Source organism: Solanum pennellii, chromosome 6 (genome assembly GCF_001406875.1).
Source record: "Solanum pennellii chromosome 6, SPENNV200".
NCBI lineage: Eukaryota > Viridiplantae > Streptophyta > Magnoliopsida > Solanales > Solanaceae > Solanum > Solanum pennellii.
Genome location: NC_028642.1, coordinates 304,101 through 325,300, shown reverse-complemented (window position 1 = coordinate 325,300; position 21,200 = coordinate 304,101). Strand labels below are relative to the sequence as shown.

General features: G+C 33.3%; 2 protein-coding genes across 3 annotated transcripts; one reads left to right on the top strand and one right to left on the bottom strand.

The window, feature by feature from the left end:
• Nucleotides 1–1,204: 1,204 nt before the first annotated feature.
• Nucleotides 1,205–6,470, bottom strand: LOC107021014. 2 transcript variants are annotated; one of them, XM_027917936.1, is made up of 9 exons: nucleotides 6,317–6,470; nucleotides 4,724–5,068; nucleotides 4,434–4,467; nucleotides 3,936–4,157; nucleotides 3,533–3,622; nucleotides 2,230–2,295; nucleotides 2,048–2,139; nucleotides 1,911–1,958; nucleotides 1,205–1,680 (listed from the first exon to the last, which is right to left on the bottom strand). In XM_027917936.1, exons 2-9 carry the CDS (start codon nucleotides 5,062–5,064, stop codon nucleotides 1,578–1,580), a joined length of 996 nt encoding a protein of 331 aa, XP_027773737.1. In that variant the 5' UTR covers nucleotides 5,065–5,068; nucleotides 6,317–6,470; the 3' UTR covers nucleotides 1,205–1,577. The 2 variants fall into 2 exon arrangements, with proteins under 2 accessions (XP_027773737.1, XP_015077065.1); XM_015221579.2 differs by having other exon boundaries at nucleotides 4,724–5,065; nucleotides 6,317–6,469.
• Nucleotides 6,471–16,384: 9,914 nt separating this feature from the next.
• On the top strand, nucleotides 16,385–19,183 carry LOC107022736 (ankyrin repeat-containing protein At5g02620). The gene is made up of 3 exons (XM_015223328.2): nucleotides 16,385–17,084; nucleotides 17,593–18,002; nucleotides 18,198–19,183. The coding sequence occupies exons 1-3, from the start codon at nucleotides 16,748–16,750 to the stop codon at nucleotides 19,074–19,076; spliced, it is 1,626 nt and encodes a 541-aa protein (XP_015078814.1). The 5' UTR covers nucleotides 16,385–16,747; the 3' UTR covers nucleotides 19,077–19,183.
• The last annotated feature ends 2,017 nt before the right edge of the window (nucleotides 19,184–21,200 follow it).

The window sequence follows — 21,200 nt, the reverse complement described above, 5'->3', positions numbered from 1 at the left end:
ACAAACGTAAGAAAACTTCTCCCTCCATCTCAATTAATATAAGAAAACTTTCACATATAACCACTTAAAAATAATTAATTACTCTCTACAGCTTTTAGTTTGATAATTATAATTTATAATTACAGGTTATTTGGAGGAAAGGGGCGAGCGAGACTGGGAGAGAGGCGAGAGAGGGAAAAAGAGTGGGAGAAAGGTGAATTGTATATATATATTGGTTAGATAATTGTATATTATACATATGTAATTGTATATATGGCAAGAGAGATTGGAGAGGGAGGAGAGAGGCGAGCGAGACTGGAAGAGAGAGGAGAGAGGCGAGTGAGATAGGCCAAAGAGTGGGAGAGAGGTGAATTGTATATGTATATAATTGTATATAACTGTATATTATACATATACATTTGTATAAATGACAAGCGAGATTGGGGGAGGAGGAGAGAGGCGAGCGAGATTGAGAGAGGGAGGAGAGAGGGCAGAGAGTGGGAGAGAGATGAATTGTATATGTATATAGGCTAAAAAATTATATATTATACATATTTATTTGTATATCCTAGCAAATTATACATATACAAACATGATTAATTATACAAACTCGAAGTCAACCCATGTAACTAATGTATAATGTTAGTCGCTAGTGGTAATTATAGCAAACTATACTATGATGAGTAATTAAATAGTATAAATTTGCTTATTCGCATAATTTTCCCATTAATATAATATCGTGTCTTTACGCAAAATTCAAGAAAAAAAAGGAGCAATTTTTATATACAGCAAATACAAAAATCATGTTTAATTGTATAATTTGTTAGCTCCTCTTTAGATTTGTATAATTTCACTGGCAGACCATTTGTACAAAATTGTTGTCAGCCTCTCGTTTGTATAAATTGTTGACAACCTCTCGTTTGTATAAATTGTTGACAACCTCTCAATTCAATTTATGTGTTTGTACATTTGTATAAAATTCTAATTTGTATACGATTGAATCGAAATAAAATGTTATTTTAACCATATATATATATATATATATCAATTTAATACCCACACTACACCGTCACGACAATCAAAACACTTTTGATAAAAATATGATGTCTAAGTAAAATATGCAGACAACTTTTAAGAGGTCGTAGATGACTTAAGCTAAAAAAGAACAGTGAGAATCGCTCTTAGATCATCTAACTAGGTGCAGGTGGCCCGAGAATAGGTAATGTAGACAACGATTTGAAAAGCAAAAAATGAAGCTTCATCCTTTGTATACAAATCCTTTAAAAATTCTTAGACAATGAGTTTAGTAAATTTTTGCCTGTTGACAAGAAAGGTATACAATTTCGAAATCAGTTGAACTTGGTGTTCGGAAAAGCTCATCATCCAAGGCATGAGGGTGGAGAAGCTGCAGATAAACGAATATTTCCTTCCTACTTCACAAGATAACTACTGATTTAATACCTGACTGAATCAATACCCACTTAGCTGACGTTCTGCAGCAAAATCCGCCCATCACTCCCAAATAACACCATTTGAGGAACCTGACACACCTGGGCTTCCAAAGTGACCAAGTTGTGATGATAATTTCTTAGACATTGTTATGATTGAGGGAACCATCGCCACAACACATAATGTTTAAGTCTAACAAGTAATGCAAATATCCCGTAGCATGGAATATGCAAAACAGCCACCAATAAATACCTGGCCAGAATCAACACAAAAATTAGTTAGCCGATAAATAAGTTATCCTGTTTGAAATGATAAAGTTTGGCACTTGAATTTTCCAAGGAAATGAGAAGTGTTCAATACGATATTTTGAAATGAGAAGCCTTGAACGTGGCTATTATAAAGCCTAAGAAACCAAATGTAACAATGCAATTTGATCACATACGTGTACCATGGTAAATAATATATACTAAAAGAACACATACCACACAGGAGCATATTTTAATGATAAGTCAAGAAAGGGGTATGGCCACCTGAAATAATCAAAAATGAAGGGGAAACCCACAGTTAGAGGAATGAGATGTATTCATTAAATCATAAACAAACAGAAATGAATTTTTACCAAATTGATTCACAGGCATGAACAATCCACTGAAAGATGACATAAACACCAGTCCATATGACAAAGTAACACATCCGGAACCACGGGAACCACTAGAAGAACAACTTGATAGTTTAATAAACAATATCCTTAATGATATTCTCAATAAGAACCTGGAGAAGTAAAATAACACTAGCATTTACCAAGGAATTTAGAGCTGCATCACCAAGGAGCAGGACAGCGTTTAGCGAATGCGTAACAACAGTGAACTGGAATGAGAAAGAAATATTGTTTAACTTCATAAAGGAGCAAAAGATCCGAGATAGACTAACAGAAATAGAATGATTTTTTTGTACTCACTACTTGTTTCATATTTGGGAAGAAACCAAATATTTGACATACTCTGAATTTGTTAATGCAACTTAAATGATTTTCAAGGATTTAAATTGAAAATAGCACAAATTCAAACCAAGAAGTAATGGTTTTCCTATCAAAATAATTTTTTGACAACTATTACCAATATGTTGAAACTATCATAATTGATATAATATGCAAGTAATTAACTTAGTTTCAGCTTTTTTTCAAAGAGAAGACCTAAGGTACCAGTATCAATATTGGGGAAGATGAAGAAGAAGGAGCACATCACTTATAACTCAACGAGGTTTGAAGATACAACGTCCTTAACCTTAATTCCACCAATTATACTAGACGGAAGAAATGTGTTTAAGAATCTGGTGAAGGGGATCCCAATGACACCAATGGCATAGAGGATTTTGATCAAGTAGATTTAAAGGCAGTCAGGTATCCTTGTATGCCTGAATAATATATTTATCAACAAGCTCCGTGAAGACAATCCCAGAAAATAATGGAAAATAATGTACATGATGAATAACCAAATCATTATTTTTTTTCTGTTGCTCAGCTCTTAATCCATGTAAAGGAATGAATAAGATTTAGTATCCAAGACCGGACAGAAAAAATCAGAGGAAAGATAACCATTTAGCTCTGTGTGCTCTAGAAATAGTAGACCAGAGAAGACTGGATAAGAAACAAAGGTGTATCCTTCTGACCCAACGAAACTAACAAGAACAATGACAACACAAAAAAGAAGAGGGCTAGAGAGAAAGGGGCAGTTTGCATATTGAATTGCTTCATCTTTTCTCTTGGAAATTTAGGAAGGACTATATCGTAAAGACCTATTCAGTCATCCAAACAAGTTTCTAAAACATTCATGACCAGAAAGCCAACACCTGAATAACTGGATGCACTGGTATAAGTGGCCATATTAGAAAGAAAAAGGTGGTCCGTGAAAGGAAAAATCGTACAAGTGCTTCTTTAAACAAAAGTTTGACATATAGGAGGCTGTTACGGCAAACTCATGGCTATGTGTCTAAAATAAAGCCAAATATCTCAAATCAAGTTTTAGAATCGTAGCAGCTGATATCAAGCACCCAAGAGAAATAAAGAGCGTAACCAGAGAGATCCTTTGGAATATTAGATACTTACACTGTTAAAATCGTAGTTTTTGAGTGTAAGAAATGGGAAGATCACAAACCAGTAAACAGAGTCAGTGAGCATCACTGCTCCAGCAGCCATCTGCAGGAAAAAACGGGCAAAGAAATGTTTAGAACTACACAATCTACATGAAACTTCCAGAAACTTAACTTCTAACAAAAAAGTACTTTGTAACAGTAAGTGCAAGAGATTCTCGTTAGGAAAACTATATATGTTAATGTCTTAATGACTAGAGGTGGGTGATAATATTTCACAAGCATTAACCAGTGGGAGGATGTTCTCAAAATTACAAAAGAACACGCATAAGTAGGTAGAATAAAACTACAGCAGTTTCTATGTTCTACCTATTAGAAAACAGAAACCTTGTTTGGGTCCTCTAACAAGGATGTCGTACCTGGAAAAGAATCTGGAAGAGGTAGCCACATTGTCCAGCAATTTCAGGAACAAGAAGCATTCTCTTGTAACCCACATTGTTCACTAACTTGACGCCATTCATATAGTCTGTGCTTGTAAGGGACTCGAGTAATCCTTGCTCCACATCCATCTGCATTTTGCTGACATCGCTGTTTGTTTTGTTATACAGGTAACAACCATAGATGGAAAGTCCTGAACCAATCTACAGATAGTTACAGAAGCATGATGTTAGGGAGAATATATTTCATTAGCAGCATCATGCAAGCCAAAGTGAAGGATATTTTTGTAGCATGCAATTACATGCACATATTTAAGAGGTTAAAAACATCAAGTATGTACTAATACAGTATGTAAATGATATAAATTCAAGAAAGTAAACCTTAACTAACATACATACCCAGAAATAGATGGCGATCGTACTAATACAGTAAGTAAATGATAAAAATTCAAGAAAGTAAACCGTAACTAACATACATACCCAGAAATAGATGGCAGTCAAAGCAAATGTCCACCTGCAGAAATCAAAACATCGTGAGAGGCACTCCATTTTATAGCACAGTCTATTTCTTTCCCTAGTTAAAGCAATAAAGCTTATATTTTCTGTGCATATAAGATACAAAAATTGCAAGTCATAATAGAATACATTCAAACAAAAACACACACTTTCAACCTTACTTTTATATATAAAAAAGAACACAATCATATACAGTCCTGAAAATTGAACCTATATAGTGCTACCTACTTACAAGCGTTATCTGGAATACTTACTGAGTATAATAGTAAAATATGTCACCTCCATGAACAATAAAATCAGAGACAATCACCAGTGTGAGTAAAGCAAGTGAAAAAACTCGGAAAACCGCCAAATAAATTGGGTTTATTATTTTCACACATGGTTTCCAAGCTTTGTCAAAATACAAAATCCATGACCGTTTTTGACAATCCTCCCTTCTATCAGATTCTGGAATTACGTTAACTGATCGTTCATGCTTCCATAGAATGATCACAGCTATAACCGTTGGTGTCAAGACCCATATTGCACAAAGCAAAAACCTCCAGTTCAACCAATAACTCAGATCAGTAGTATCAGCAGTTGTCAGGAGCTGCATCCTGCTGGAGACACGTGGTATTAAGCATTTGCTGCATGTTAGCTAAATATTTACGAACATCACAACAACACAAAAATCAGAGTGTTATACTGTTAAAAGGTTTTACGTAGTTTTACAATAATTTTAATGGTATATCCCAATCAGGATGTCAATTAGTAGTAAAGCATGTGCTCTGTTACCTCTCTTCATTCAAAATAGCAGAAAAAATTGTTTCCCTATTTTACTTTTTGACAATAATTATTTTGTACTTCTGAGTTTAGAAAGACTACATACTTCCAAATGTGGCAATCTCAATGTTCAAATTACAAAATGACTTATATCACAGGCAAGATCATGTAGGTTTCTGTTAGGTAGTAGATATATCTCCCTATATCTCTGATGGGACATTAAAGGTAATAAATTCATAACATAGCTGCATCTGGAACTTCATTCCGTCATATACAGATCATTATGATTTATCAGTTCACCTTATCAATAAAGTTAACACACTACAGTCCCAGGTGAATTTATAGGCAAAAATACCGGGAACATGAACCGTGGTCTTTATGTATATATTTTTGTAAAATTAGTATAGTATTATCAGCTGGCACCCATGATACAAGAACATTAAACAGTGCACTCAATTGAAAGTTGAGTTCCTTACCTATAGGACTAGGATACAATTCCCACTAGTTACACTTTTTCCTTCTCTCTCTTAGTGGTGCACTCATGTTTTAGAAATCCTAGTTTCGCCTCTGACTACAGTAGTAACACACAGAGCAGATCATTTACCATATCAAGTAGAAACACATATATACATTAGCAGTTACGTGTAGCTCTGATATAAACAGATAATTACTATATGTGATTTCACCTAATCAATAAATTTACCTCGTTCAGTAGACATATACATTATCAATAAAGTTAATGCTACTTCAAAAGAGTGAGTGATACCGACTCCTTCATTCTACTGCTACTTTGTGTATCATCAATTGTTGGCTATCGTCATAGAATGACTACATTCCATCAATCAGTGCAAATTTAAGACAAAAACATTATACTTTCCAATAAGAACACGATCAACTATTTATTTAATAGTATAATCTTTCGCGGCATTAACATACATCTAAATCAGAAAACTTACCAAATACAAACACGCAAAGGAAATACAGACGTTCAAATTACGCTTTCAGTGTTCACAAAAATGAAAAACTTTCGATTTTCTGGCAATTACAGTGAACGGCGGTGAAAACGAAGCGTGATAAGTACTTACCGGCCAGATCGTCCGGCGCTGTGTCGGAGAGAGAGTTAGAGAGAGAAAACACGGAAATCACATGCGCCGTGCAAATAGCCGAGAGAAATGGATTTTACTTCTTTTTCTATATTTTGCTCTTTTTATGAAAATTTTTAATGGATAAAAAGGACAAAAAAGAATAAGGAAAGAGTGTGCAATTTGTTCACTTGAAATTTTATTGTTACACGTTTCACCTAGATATTAGTCATTAGCAAACACACAAGTACTCCGTCCCTTTTTATTTATTCATTTTTGAATTAACATATCTATTACGAAAAAAATTAATAATATATTAAGTGTTATAAAATCAAGCTCATAAGAATATAATCATAAGAGAATAAGACAAGAGAAGTAGATAGAAGAAGAGAATTTTTTTCTTATTCAAGTGTGTACTTCAAATGGTGAGTGATGTCTCTATTTATAGTGTTAAGATATCACTCCCAAAGGTCACCAAATTAGTAGATACATGTTTATCCATAATGGATCATATCACCTTGGAAATATACATACATGAATACAATTAATTCATGAATATCCAATGGACAATCCACTTAATTGGTTCAAGGGATTTGTAACACTCCCCCTTGGATGTCCATAGATAATGTGCCTCGTTAAAACCTTACTAGGAAAAACCCTGTGGGAAAAAATACTAGTGAAGGAAAAAGAGTACACATATCTTTTGAACGCACTATTTGTTGCCTCATTAAAAACCTTGCCAGGAAATCCCAGTGGGAAAAAACCTCGGTCAAGGGAAAAAGAGTGCAACGCGTATTATACTCCCCCTGATCAAAATATCACTTAATTTCTTGCGATGATGTCTCCAATCTTCGTACATTGTGGTTGACATATTCTTTTTCAAAGAAAAACCACACATTTCCTGAATATGGTGTGTCATTTATCTCAACCAGACGCACTTTCAACTTGCTTCATGGAGGACTTTTATTTCTGCATAGCAACATTTGCTTCATTGATCGCCAGGATATTATTGTGCCTCCACATGCAAACACATAGCGTGCTTGAGATAGAGCTTTATGCGGATCAGATAAATATTCTGCATCTGCGTAACCAATCAATTTTGTCTTGGATTCCTCGGAATAGAATAAACCCATAACTATGGTCCTTCGAGGATATTCAATCATGTGCTCAACACCATTTCAATGTCCTTTTATCGGGGAGAAACTGAATCTTGCCAGTAAATTTACTGCAAAACAAATATCTGGTCAAATATTGTTAGTAAGATGCACTAGTGCCCTGATTGCACCAAGATAGAGTTTCATCACCAAGAAACTCTTCATCCTTCTTTTGAGATCAAACTGAATCATCATTTATGTCAAGTGATCTCATAATCATTGGGGTACTCAATGAATGCGATTTATCCATATAAAATTGCATCAAAACTTTTCAGTGTATGTGCACTGTTAGACAAATATTTCATTTGTCAAATTATCAATCTGTAGGTCAAGACAAAATTTTGTCTTACCAAGACCTTTTCATAAAAATACAAGGACAATTAGGGTCATTCTTTTGTACCCTTTTTCTTCCTTGACTATTTCAATCCATATAAGGATTCTTGAAGCTTTATTGAAAAAGTTTCTTTCAAACTCTTATATGCTTCAGACACCTCGATTGTTTCAAGGATTTTCATATAACCTTCATTGTCTAGCTAGACATTACAATTATTCATTACATGCATTCAAGTTTTTCATATGTTGCCAGATCAAAACAAACCTCATTGCATCCACCAAAGGAGAAAACATCTCCAATAATGTCAGGATTTTTGCGATAAACCTTTATGCCCCAAGGCACAAACCGTATTTGATATCTTACGGTTATACTATCGCATAATAATTTATTTGTACCCCACTGACATTATACCTTGATTTATGGACTACCAGTCCAAAATGTCACTTTTCTAAGTGAAACAAAATATACTTGAATTGTGCATTTTACTTGGCCAACCATTTATCTGTCCACACTATATGACAGATTTGAATTCAAGATCCTCGTCACAATTTATATCATTGAGCGCTACCTCATATCAAAGATACCGTCGACGGTTATTTGATATCGATTTCAACAAGACATAACTTATCGAGATCTTTTCATTTTTCATTATTTCAGGTACCTGAACCTTTTTCAAGATTTTATGAAGTGTTATGTCAATGTGCTCTTTTATAGCACTTGCCTCATTGTCATGACCATATTGATCATTTGCTCCTTCCTTCTTCAAGGAATTTTATATTTGGAATCGATTGGTCTATTACGCTTCCGGCGTATCATAGACTCTGTCCTTCAAGGACTTCATATTGGAGCATTTGCAGCTGAATTATCATAGGGTCAGTGCATTCATCTGGCAACTGATTTGCAATATTATGTAACTGAATTATCCCTTGAACTTTAAGTTCACATATTTATTTAACGAGGATCTAGATAATTCATAATTAACCTCACACATAATTTTCAGCTGTCAATCATCTCTCCCCCTAATGTTAGAAAATCTAACATTCATTCCAACCTTATTTGGAAGTTCATCTTTGTGCGTGGTGGAGCAATTAAAATCATAACCGCACATTCAACATTTTAGATGAAAATTATATGGTTCCTGACCCTGAACCAATTTTAATGGGGAAACCTTGTTGGTTTGATGCATACATGTGTTGCTACATGTTAAATAAAATTATCTCATACCAAATCTTATTTGGGAGTTTTGTTCTCATAACCATGATTTAGCTATAATTGGAGGCATACAATTTCTGCTAAATCAACCAGCATTATCAATATAATTTCATAGTTTGGAACTGTGCTCTTAATTTTAACAATTCGAGCAAACAACCTTACAAAAACCAATTTGTAAGTTGACAACAAAATACATGTGACCATCGCATAGATGCATCAATCATATAGTTGCAAATGATCCACATGACAGGTGAACGGGCCCATATTCACCCTTTTATATGTTCCAAAAATTTTAGGGGATTACAATCCCAACCTTAGCTGGTACAATGATCATTTTATCAAGAGAACAAGCAACACAAGAGAATTCTTGAAGAATCTTTATTTCTTCATCATATAAATCACCTGAATTCTCAATCACGTTTGCATCACATTTAATCGGAATGGTCAACCAGTCATGCCAACTGATCTTTATTTTAGTACACTTATAATTTACTTTTACATGTGATTTCATCAGCATGTACATGTTTGTATGGAACAAACAAGAGGAAAAGTGGGGTAATCTTTTACATAAACATTTATAACCCTCTTCGGTTGTAGTGATTTATAGTCTCAATATTTATTTTCAATTCATCCGAAACTTAAAAAGTTTCTTTTGAGACTTACTACAACCCCAATATTATTCCTCTGATAATAGCACAACTCGTTAGAGCTTGCAATTAATTTTGTGTACTATCACATATTGCATGACACCATCCCTATGGTGAGCATCTCCTTCAAGGAGGAAATTATATTATTATTGTCATGGTCAAAATCATTACGAGCAAGACGTCTTTCTTGCTTTACTTTTGTTGTACCATAGGTACACAACCAATGACAAATTTGTATTGCCACACAATAATGACCACAACCCTTATAGGCAAGAACTATTTCTTTCTTTTGCCCTTTCGGTAGTTCATACCATAGTGACGTATAAAACGTACAATACAATTAGCCATTTCTGCCAAATAAAATTTATTTCCTCTCAAATCTCCCGTAGAGATGAGAAGTGACATATATCATTTTTTCTCAAACCTTCCATAGAGGTGAGTTGTGACATATATCCAACCCATAATGATTTTATCACATCTGGACCCATTCTCTTATAGAATGGTCGAGCATTCACAATACTCATCACAAGTCACATTCTCTTCAAGGAATGGACTAATTATTTATATGTATTTCATAAATTTGCATTATAAGCACATTGTCATGGCTTTAAAATTCATCATATTTCCATGACACACCTCAACATCACTTTGAAAGATTAAGTGTACCATCACTTTATCTTCTTGTATCATGATAGAGGATTTATAAACTTGTCAAATTATTGGGTCGACAACATTCACAAGTCCAATGTCCTTTCATACCATTTTGATAATGAAAACTGCCTTCACATTTCGAAGGACTATTTGGAAAACCCATAGTGTTCTTCCTTTTATAATTACCACAATAATGACTATTATAATTCCGTCCCTTCATGCTCTTTTTCATATTGTTAATCATTTGTCATCTTTCAGACTAACTATTTACTGCTACCACATTCATATGATAGAACGGAGCAAGTGAACATGCGATTTTAAAATTATCATATGTTGCTACCACATTCTTTTCAAGGAATGGAGCAAATTCAATAGGACGAATTTCAAGACTTTTCATCAAAGACTTAGTCATCATTATATCATCACTAAGGTGCATTGACTCAAACTCAATGTCTTATCCATATAAGGCGTGTTATGCCATAATTCTATGGAACTTGAACCCAATCACGGTGCATCAAAACTCAAATTGATGTCTTACCCTTTTGGTGTGATAGAACTTGAATCTATCATCTTATCCTCAAATATTTTTATTATGGTGCATCCGGACTTTAACCTGATGTCTTACCCTTTTGGTGCGATGAAACTTGAATCCATCGTCTTACCCTTAACCAACGGTATAATAAATCGAAGTACAACATGATTTATTCTTTGAGTCTTTCAAAACAATCAAAATAATATTCAAACTCATGCTATTAAAATTTTATACCTTCTTCCATTTAAGAAGTTTTGTATAGCATGTCATATTCAACCAATAGTAGTATATGTCTTCGGTTCTTGATAATTGTTAGTGACTGAACACTATTTCATTCTAAATCATATAAAATTTTAGAAAATACATACCTGATTTTATGCATATAATACTTTGATCTTCATAACGAGATCAACCAAAATATGAGCTAAAGAAAAACAAGAACTCACTCTCAATTAGATAGAGACTCGTGCTGATAACGTGTTATAAAATCAAGCTCATAAGAATATAATCATAAGAGAAGAAGACAAGAGAAGTAGATAGAAGAAGGGGAATTTTCTTCTTATTCAAGTGTGTACTTCAAATGGTGAGTGATGTCTCTATTTATAGTGTTGAGATATCACTCCCAAAGGTCACCAAATTAGTAGATACATGTTTATCGGTAATGGATCATATCACCTTGGAAATATACATACATGAATACAATTAATTCATGAATATCCAATGGACAATCCACTTAATTGGTTCAAGGGATTTGTAACATTAAGTTTACTATTTTATTTCTATTAATTATAAAGTGGATGAAAAATTCTACATTTTTCAAAGTAATTAGTCATTTAATTAAGGATATAATACGTAAAAAAATTGACCTTTCTTGATTTGTCAAAATGGACAAATAATTAGGAATAACCGTAAAAAAAAAGTGAACAAGTAAAAAGAGACGGAGGGAATAATTATCAAAACCAAATTAGTAAAGTCATAGCCTGCTACACAGCGTGATTTACTTTCTTTCTTGGAATAAAATGTCTATTTAAACTAGGGGTGAATACAAATATCGAAAAATTGAACCGAACCGAAAAATTTTGGTTCTTCGATTTTGGTTTTTTGGTATTTCGATTCGGTGTCAATTTTTTTTTCTGAACTTCGGTTTTTCGGTTCGGAGTTCGGTGCAAGGATCTCGAAACTACGATACACCGAAGAACCGAAGTTTTATTTACTAAATTTAAAAATATTTAAATTATATTGCTTAATTGATAATAATTATACACTTTTGAATTTTGATTCATAATATTTACATGACCCATTTAAATTTTCAATTTTTAAATGACAACAAATATAATGTCAATAAAGTGTTGAACTATTGTTGTTTATGTATAATTGTACATTATGAGTCCTTATATTTTGGTGTTCGAAAGTTCATCATGGCATCGTGCTTGCTAGGCTGCTTGCTCTCTTCTTTATTCATTCAACATTCTGGTATGGAGAAAGCCTTTAGGATTTAGCAAAATGGCAGTCATTGATGCTAAGAAACAGAAACAAATCATTTGGCATCTCTGCTAAAAAATCATTTATGTCCTCTTTATTTTTACTAAGTACATGATAGAACTCTTAACACTTTATCGTATTCCCTCTTTATTTTTATTCAAACGGAAAAACCGATTTAAAAACACTGAACTAAACCTAATCGGAGTAGGAAAAATTGAACCGAACCGATCTAATTTGGTATAAACTATGGTGCACACTTTTCTAAAACCGAAATCGAAGAACTGAACCAAAATTTGATTAAACCGAATTGAAAAACCGGCCCACCCCTTATTTAAACGTTAATGAAATGATTTACAATTACACAAATTTTTATCATTTATTTTAGATCAGAAATTTTAAATGTCATGTTTCTTTCTTGACTCTGTGTTGAGTCAAACTAAATCAGACAAAATGAGAAAGGAGAATATAATTAGTCACAATATTAAAAATGAGAAGTGCTAAATGGCCAAAAAAATTGGCTAGAATTTGGCCAGAAAAATTTAAAAACTATAATATCTGTTATATAATCAAACTCATAAGAATATAATCATAAAGAGAAGAAGATAAGAGAAGTAGATAGAAGAAGAAGAATTTTCTTCTTATTCAAGCGTATTTATACAAAAGGTGAATGATATCTCTATTTATAGAGTTGAGATATCACCCCAAAGACCACCATGATAAATGCCCAATTAGTAGGTACATTGTTATCCAAATGGTTCTTCTCACCTTGGAAATTTGTATACATGAATACAATTAAGTCTTGAGTATATCTAAAGGACAATCCACACAATTCAATGGATTTATAACACTCCCCCTTGGATGTCCATAGATAATGTGCCTCGTTAAAACCTTAACTAGAAAAAAACCTAATGGAAAAAATTCTAGTGAAGGAAAAAGAGTACATATATCTTTTGATACGCATTGTTTGTTGCCTCATTAAAAACCTTGCCAGGAAAACCCAGTGGGAAAAACCTCGGTCAAGGGAAAAAGAGTACAACGCGTATTATACTCCCCTGATTAAAACATTACTTAATTTCTTGTGATGATGTCTCCAATCTTCGTACATTGTGGTTGGTATATTCTTTTTCAAAAAACTTTTTCAAAGAAAGACCACACATTTTCTGAACTAGCACAAAAGTAAGTATAATATTTTGAAAATGATATATTGAATGCTGAGATAACTAGATGCAATGTCCAAATTTATAACATGCTGAGACTGAATACTAACTGTACTGTAAATACGGTCAATGCAAAAGAGTTTGACTGAACTCTAGGAGCTACTAACAACCGATAATAAAATCACATGAGCTAAATATGGAGTCCGATGTATATGCCCCATCGAGAGGACCCAATATACCCTTCCAGAGGTATAAAGGCATGATGGTGTGATTATTAAAGTGATGCCCACAAAAAGGACTTACAACCTACTTGGCTAGTAGTAGGACTATTTGGGTACGCTGAACCCTAATCCAACTCGGTATTATGATACTCCCAATAAAATTTAGTGGTTAACTGATTATAACTGAGTTTCTATAAATGCTAGATAGCTCAAACTGAACATGTAAACTGAGAATGCAACAATTAATCTCATAACGATGCATTAATAACTAAGGAAAGGAAGGCATGTATATCTGAAGTAACTATAATATCTGACCTAGCATGTGTAATTCAAGAACTAAAGAAATACATAGCTAGGGTTCTGAAATTCATGCAATAAACTGATTATTAACATACTAATCTGATTTGGATCATTCTAATAGCTAAGAACTCAATAATTCTAACATTCAAGAAACCTTAAGTCTAGTCATGATATGAGAATCAAGAAACTGACTGAAAACTAGGGATGTAATGGGTGAAAGAAATCCACTAGCGAAATCTCACATATCCGGCGATGAATTCCACGGAGAAATCTTTAGATTACTGGGCTGAAACTGATGGAACCTTGATGCTTTCTTGAACTAGGGTTCTTAACCTTTTCTCCTCTCTTGCTTCTAATTTTCTAAGTTTTGTTTAATGTTTGACTTAGGTTAGTTTTAGTTATGTTTCTAGGCTTAAACAGACTAAAACCTCATGATTTAGGGTTTAAACGACATATCTTAGGGGTTAAACGAAATAGGAAAAGAACAAAAGACCCCTGAATTAACTCCAGTCGGAGTGCTCGACGGATTGGACTGATGGGCCGTCGTTCAATCTACAATCCGTAGGTTGGGTCCGTAGTTCGAGTCTGATCAATATGCCTTCACTAAAATGAGTATAACTTTTTACTCGGAGGTTGGATTTTAGCAAATTCGGCGGCGTTGGAAGGAAGATTCAATTATCTATCATATAGTAGGTCATACAACACCTAATTCCTTTTGTGCTAAGATTTATGACCATTTGAAGTTGACACAGTTAACAATTCCCTCCTAACTAAGTGCTAACCTTTACCTACGGTCCGTAGGTCCATCCAAGGACCGTACTGATGGATCATGGTTCTTGTCAGAGGCTGGGTAACGGGGTCTTGATCCATGGACATAGACCACGAACTGTGGTCTGACTTACAGACCTATGTGGGTCGAGACTTAGCCGATTTTCTGAGCTGATTTTTGGTGAGGAATTGCAGTGGTGAACCACGGACCTACAGCACGCGCTGTAGATCAGACTATGGTCCGTAGATGGTGACCGTAGGTTACACCTACAAATTTGTAAAAAGCTAATTTAGGTTTGTTTTTAAATACGTGGTGTTACAAAGGGCCTATCAAATTATTTCGCAAATTTTAAAATATATAAATTTTATCTAAAAAATTTCTAATCTTCTGTATTCAAATTCAAAATGAAAATTTAAAGCTTAAGTTCTCAAAATTACAACAAAATCATATAAATTTGAACAGAGAAAATGCATTCCAATAATAAAGTTATAGTTAACCAAAAAAATTTGATCCCTTATATTATGATGGGGAACATGTGTAACACCGTAAGATATTTAAAGGCCAACTCGGGAAAATGAAGGGATGAATCACCGGAGAGGAGTCAGATCCCTCTCTTAATATTATTACTCCGATTTTCATTTTAGTCTACCTAAAAATACATCTTACTTTTTATATCTTCTAATACAATATTCAGAATTTTTAAAAAAGTCTAAAATTTCATAAAAAGGCATCAATATATAAAAGAAAATAAAAAAAAATAAAATTCAACACATCTAAAGAAACAAATTACCTATCTGCATAATAATTTTCTAGTGAAGCCCCTTGGATAAGAATGGCTTCGTCATTGTTCTTATTTAGTCAAATCAAGAGTACCAGGAGGTCTTCGGAATGATTCAATTGGTTTGGTAATTCAGAATTTATTTTTTTCTATTATTTTTTTAGTTGAGAGACTAAAGAGTTTATCTAGTGCACATAAAATGCTCATCGAAGGATAAAAATTTTGACAAAAATTATAGCAAATGTAGATTATTTCGAACTTATTTAGCATCTATAATGATGAGCTTGTTGTGACCGTAGGTCCAGCTATAGAACCTATGAACCAAAATCTTTTCAACTCTGAAGTCAAGTTCCATGAGGTAGTGAGATGATTGAAATTAGTGAAAACAATTTTTATTAGAAAAAAAAACAATTTTAGTTAGAAACACTCAGCGTGTGACTAACATGAGTGGTAGTGAGATGATTGAAATTCCTCCACTCTTAATTAAAGATCTCAAATTTATATTCTTGACAATTGGAAAAAATCATGTTGAGAATATCGCTCCATAAATAAGCTTTGATATTAATGAACAAATTTAAATTAATCAGACAACAATGTAAATTTTCAAAACTCTGCTCGTGGTTGTGGTAATATAGTTGGTTCATTTACCCCTCACCACATGTATTAGCGGTTCTTCTATTGTCTCACAAATTATTGCCCAAATGAAAATAAAAAGTAAACAAAAAATATATATTACTCACAAAATATATTTTATTTTTTTGGTTCTTAATATTTCAAAACATTACCCTCATCCTCAACTTTAAAAAAAGAGCCATTTTTATGGTTCTTTTTTTTTTCGCTCTCTGGCTTTGTGGATCTCAATATTTTTTTTCTTTAGCTCTTTGGCTTTTCATTTAAGAAAAAAGAACAACAAGGGAATAGTTTATTAGATCTCAGGTTCACGTGATTTTTTTTATATATATGTTAAAAGTTAATTAAATATCTATAAAATATTTGATTATGAATCACGTTATTGAATTTTATATTATTTTTTTATCTTACAAGAACCTCTAAATTTCAAATTCAGAATTCGTCTTTTGATCTTTTTGCATAAAGATTAGGTTAGGGAGCAGAATGGATATTGATGATTGGTGTACATAGTTCACGAACATTTGAGGATTCATATAGCTGACCCCAATTAAGGCGTAATTATTGTATATGATGGATCCACAGGCAGCGAAGCCAGTGGCGCCACGAAAAAAGATGACAAAACAATTAACAGGGAAAAGGGATGATAGTTCTTTGCATGCAGCAGCTAGATCTGGAAATCTCGTGGCGATAAGAGAGATTCTTGATGAGACAGGGGAGGAAGATTTGGCAGAGATGCTGATTAAGCAGAATTCAGCTGGAGAGACTGCATTGTATGTTGCAGCAGAATATGGTTATTATCAGTTGGTTAGGGATATGATCCATTACTATGATCTCGTAGCTGCTGGAATCAAGGCGAGGAATGGTTACGATGCCTTGCACATTGCTGCAAAACAAGGAGATTTAGGTAAGTTCATGTTAGTAATACAATCAAACCTCTCTGTAATGACGTTGTTTCTTCCTAATATCTTTTGTTGAAATGTCGTTATAGAGAACATATAAAATAACATAACATGAAAGATCTGTTCACGTAAAAAAAAATGGTTGCTATAGTAAAATGTTGTTGTAGAAAATATATAAACATGAAATATCGGTTCATGCAGAAGCCATGGTTGTTATAGTGAAATGTTGTCATAGAGAACATATAGTATAACAACATGAAGTATCGGTTCAAGCAAAAAACGTGGTTGTTATAGTGAAATGTTGTTATATAAAATGACTGTTATAGAGAGGTCTGACTGTAACATGAGTTATTGTTGGCTCCAACTATTTCGGGAGGCATAGCTGTTATTGTTTTTGTTGTCCACGGAGATGATATTAGTATGAACTCTTCCCATCTAGTTTCTGTATGTTTGGATGTATAATTTTGGCGATTTTAGTATGAATCTGAATTTTATTATATCGTATTGTTGCAGATATGGTAAAGGTACTAATGGAAGCACATCCAGAGCTCTCAATGACAGTTGATGTTTCAAATACTACAGCTTTGCATACAGCTGCAAACCAAGGGCATATAGAGGTGGTGAATTATCTACTCGAGGCAGAGAGTAGTTTGGCCACCATAGCTAAAAGTAACGGTAAAACAGCTTTGCACTCTGCAGCGAGAAACGGACATTTAGAGGTTCTCAAGGCACTTTTGAATAAGGAGCCAGGAATTGCAACTAGGATGGATAAAAAGGGGCAAACTGCACTTCATATGGCTGTCAAAGGACAAAATCTTGAAGTTGTCGAGGAGCTGACTAGAGCTGATCCTTCATTGATAAATATGGTTGACAATAAGGGAAATACCGCCTTGCATATTGCTGCTCGGAAAGGCAGAGATCAGGTATGTTAGATTCCTAATAAAACAACAATTACGTCCCAATCCCCAAAGCAAGTTGGAGTCAGCTATGTGAATCCCCGTTTTTTTCCATGTTGTATAAGAAGCACTTTTCTTGAAAAGGTTCTATACATCTGCCCTTTCTCAATGGATCGTTGAAAAAGTTCACAACTCATTCATACTTTGTTTTGAAAAATGCAGATTGTGAAGTTGCTGCTTGTGCAAAATGAAACTGATACTAGAGTCGTCAATAGGTCTAACGAGTCAGCCCTTGACACAGCAGAGAAACTGGGACAGTCTGAATTAGTAACTGTCTTGCAGGAACACGGGGTTCAAAGTGCTAGATCCATCAAACCACAGACAACAAATCCAGCAAGAGAGTTGAAGAAAACTGTAAGCGACATAAAACACGGGGTGCACTATCAACTGGAGACTACGGCCCTAACAAGAAGACGTATACAAGAAATTGCCAAGCGTGTGTACAAAATGCACGCGCAAGGTCTTAACAACGCAATTAATTCTACCACGGTTGTCGCTGTGCTCATTGCCACAGTTGCCTTTGGAGGAATCTTTCAAATCAATGGCCAATGGGTTGATGATCCAGACGATATCCCACCTGATCATACCCTTGGAGAAGCAAATATTGGTCCGAACCCAGCATTTGTAGTTTTCTTTATCTTCAACTCACTATCCTTATTTATCTCTCTTGCTGTTGTGGTTGTCCAAACAACGATCGTGGTAATAGAAAGCAGAGCCAAGAAGAAAATGATGTCGATAATAAACAAGCTAATGTGGGTTGCATGCTTGTTCATTTCAATTGCTTACTTGTCCCTATCGTATATTATTGTTGGCGATCACAATTTGTGGATGCCTGTATTGATTTCCGTTTTAGGGGCAGTCATAATGTCTACGACGTTTGGAACGTTGTGTTACTGGATCGTTATGAACCGGGTAAGGTCATCAAACAAGAGAAGCCTCCGAAAGGACTCTATGACCAATAGGTCGCGGTCGTGGTCAGCATCAGTCCTCTCAGATTCAGATGCTCTAAACAATGAATACAAGAAAATATATGCTATATAGAAAGTTTGCCCCCAAATTGTAATTTTTTGTTTTTTTCATGTGTAACACTTATCAAAGTTTTGGTTACTCCTTTCTACTCTTAGTCAATGACTTGTGATTTCTTTGCATCTGCTTAGGGAAGAGTTATTCGATATATGTATTAGTGTGAGGCAATAGGTGTCGATCTGTGCGCGTAAACTGGCTGGACACTACTGTTATAATTGGGTATAGAAAAACTGATTAGTATCATTGTGTCATGAAATTAATTTCAGATATTGGTTGTCACAAAGTTCCTTCGTTCTCTCGCTATAGGCTTTAGGGACATTTACAAATAGTGCTAATTGCTGCTAAAAATACATCTTTCGTGGCAATTAAGTTATTGTTGTTAATTAGTTGTCGCTAAAGATTATTTTGGTGTAGGATATATAACCTGCATCACTTGGATATATATAGAATTCAAATCTTACCGAAAGCTTTGTCTTTTTTTGTTTCATCTTTTCCGTTGACCTGAGTGTCTATCGAAAATAGTTTCTCTGCGTCTAAGGTGAGATAAAATTTGTGTACATATTATCCTCCTAGACACCACTTTGTAGGACTACACTAGATATACTATTATTGTTGTGTTGTTGTTGTTTTATCTTTTTGTCTATTCATGGCAAATTCAAGATATAAATTTTATGGGAATGTTTGATTTAAAATCAAGTTAATTATAGAGGGATACTTCACTGATTAATAATGCAGATATTATAAAACATAAATTATTTTTTGCCGGACATTTGGTTCATTGAATTAATAGATATAGAATTGACATTTTAGACCCTACGTTCTACGTGGCATAATATACGTAGGATGTTATGCAGGATATAAATTTTTCATGCGAGATGCCACTAACTTTTTGATCCTGTTTTAGATGAATTTATGATGGTGTGTTGCATTTCTATTAACTAATCGTTGTTGTTGTAGATAATGACAGAGATACAATGGAGAAAAGGATTAAACATGATCTCTTCTATATGTATCTGAAATTGATAATATGTATCTTAGTTTCAAAAGTTTTGAATCTTATTTTGTTAGATATATTCAAGGGAAATTTACATAAATATACTACTAATAAAAAATATTTATCATTAATAGCAATAATATTTTTTTTCATTTAATCACTTTTAATTCATTTGTAATATAAGTTTAATACATATTACAAAGAACAATTTATCATTTACATATAATACAAGTTTTAATGATAGTTAATACATTTATCACATATTTTAATACACTTATAATACAATATGTCTAATTTTTACCAAACAAACGTAATATATTTCAAAAAACAATTATAATTCATATAAATTGCATACATAATTCAATTTTAATACATATTGCAGATTTAACATAATATTGCTATAAATGGTAATAAATAAAAAGTATAGCTAAAATCTGTAATTATTTATTAAAATGTATCAATTTATGTAATTTTTCCTATATTCAAACAAGTTAATGTATTTTTTTCATTATATATGCAATAACTTTTGACCTATTTCTGAAGTATCCATCAAGAATATACAAATCTGGTCATCTACACGTATGAAGAACGTGGATTCTTCGTAAATGAATGTTGGCTTATAAATTGTATGAATATTATTTGGTAAATCTATATTTACTATACATTAGATACAAAAATACAGTAGATGCATGTGTATTTGAACTATTCTTTCATTAGATATTGTTGTTATATACGCTTTTATTATATAAAGGATATAACTCATATACATAATCATGTATAATAGATACGAACGTACTTATGAAAATCACTCTAAAAAGAATCTCAGATACATGCATCACTATTATGCATCACTTATATACATTATAAGATGTACATATAGATACATGTAATTAAGGATGTACCTATACTTGGTAAATAAATGAAAAAGTTCTCAGATATATTGCAAACAAAGAAATAAAATGATTTATCGATATATTTGGAATGTTGATATGCTTAGGATATTCAAAATCTGTTAGAGTAGTCAACTACTCATTTAGGTGATCAATTACAACTATTTAATCCAAATGAATAAAACATTTATTTTGGTTTTTAAATTCATTGGATACATGTAATTGTCGAATTTCGATACATGTATCCAAAGAATG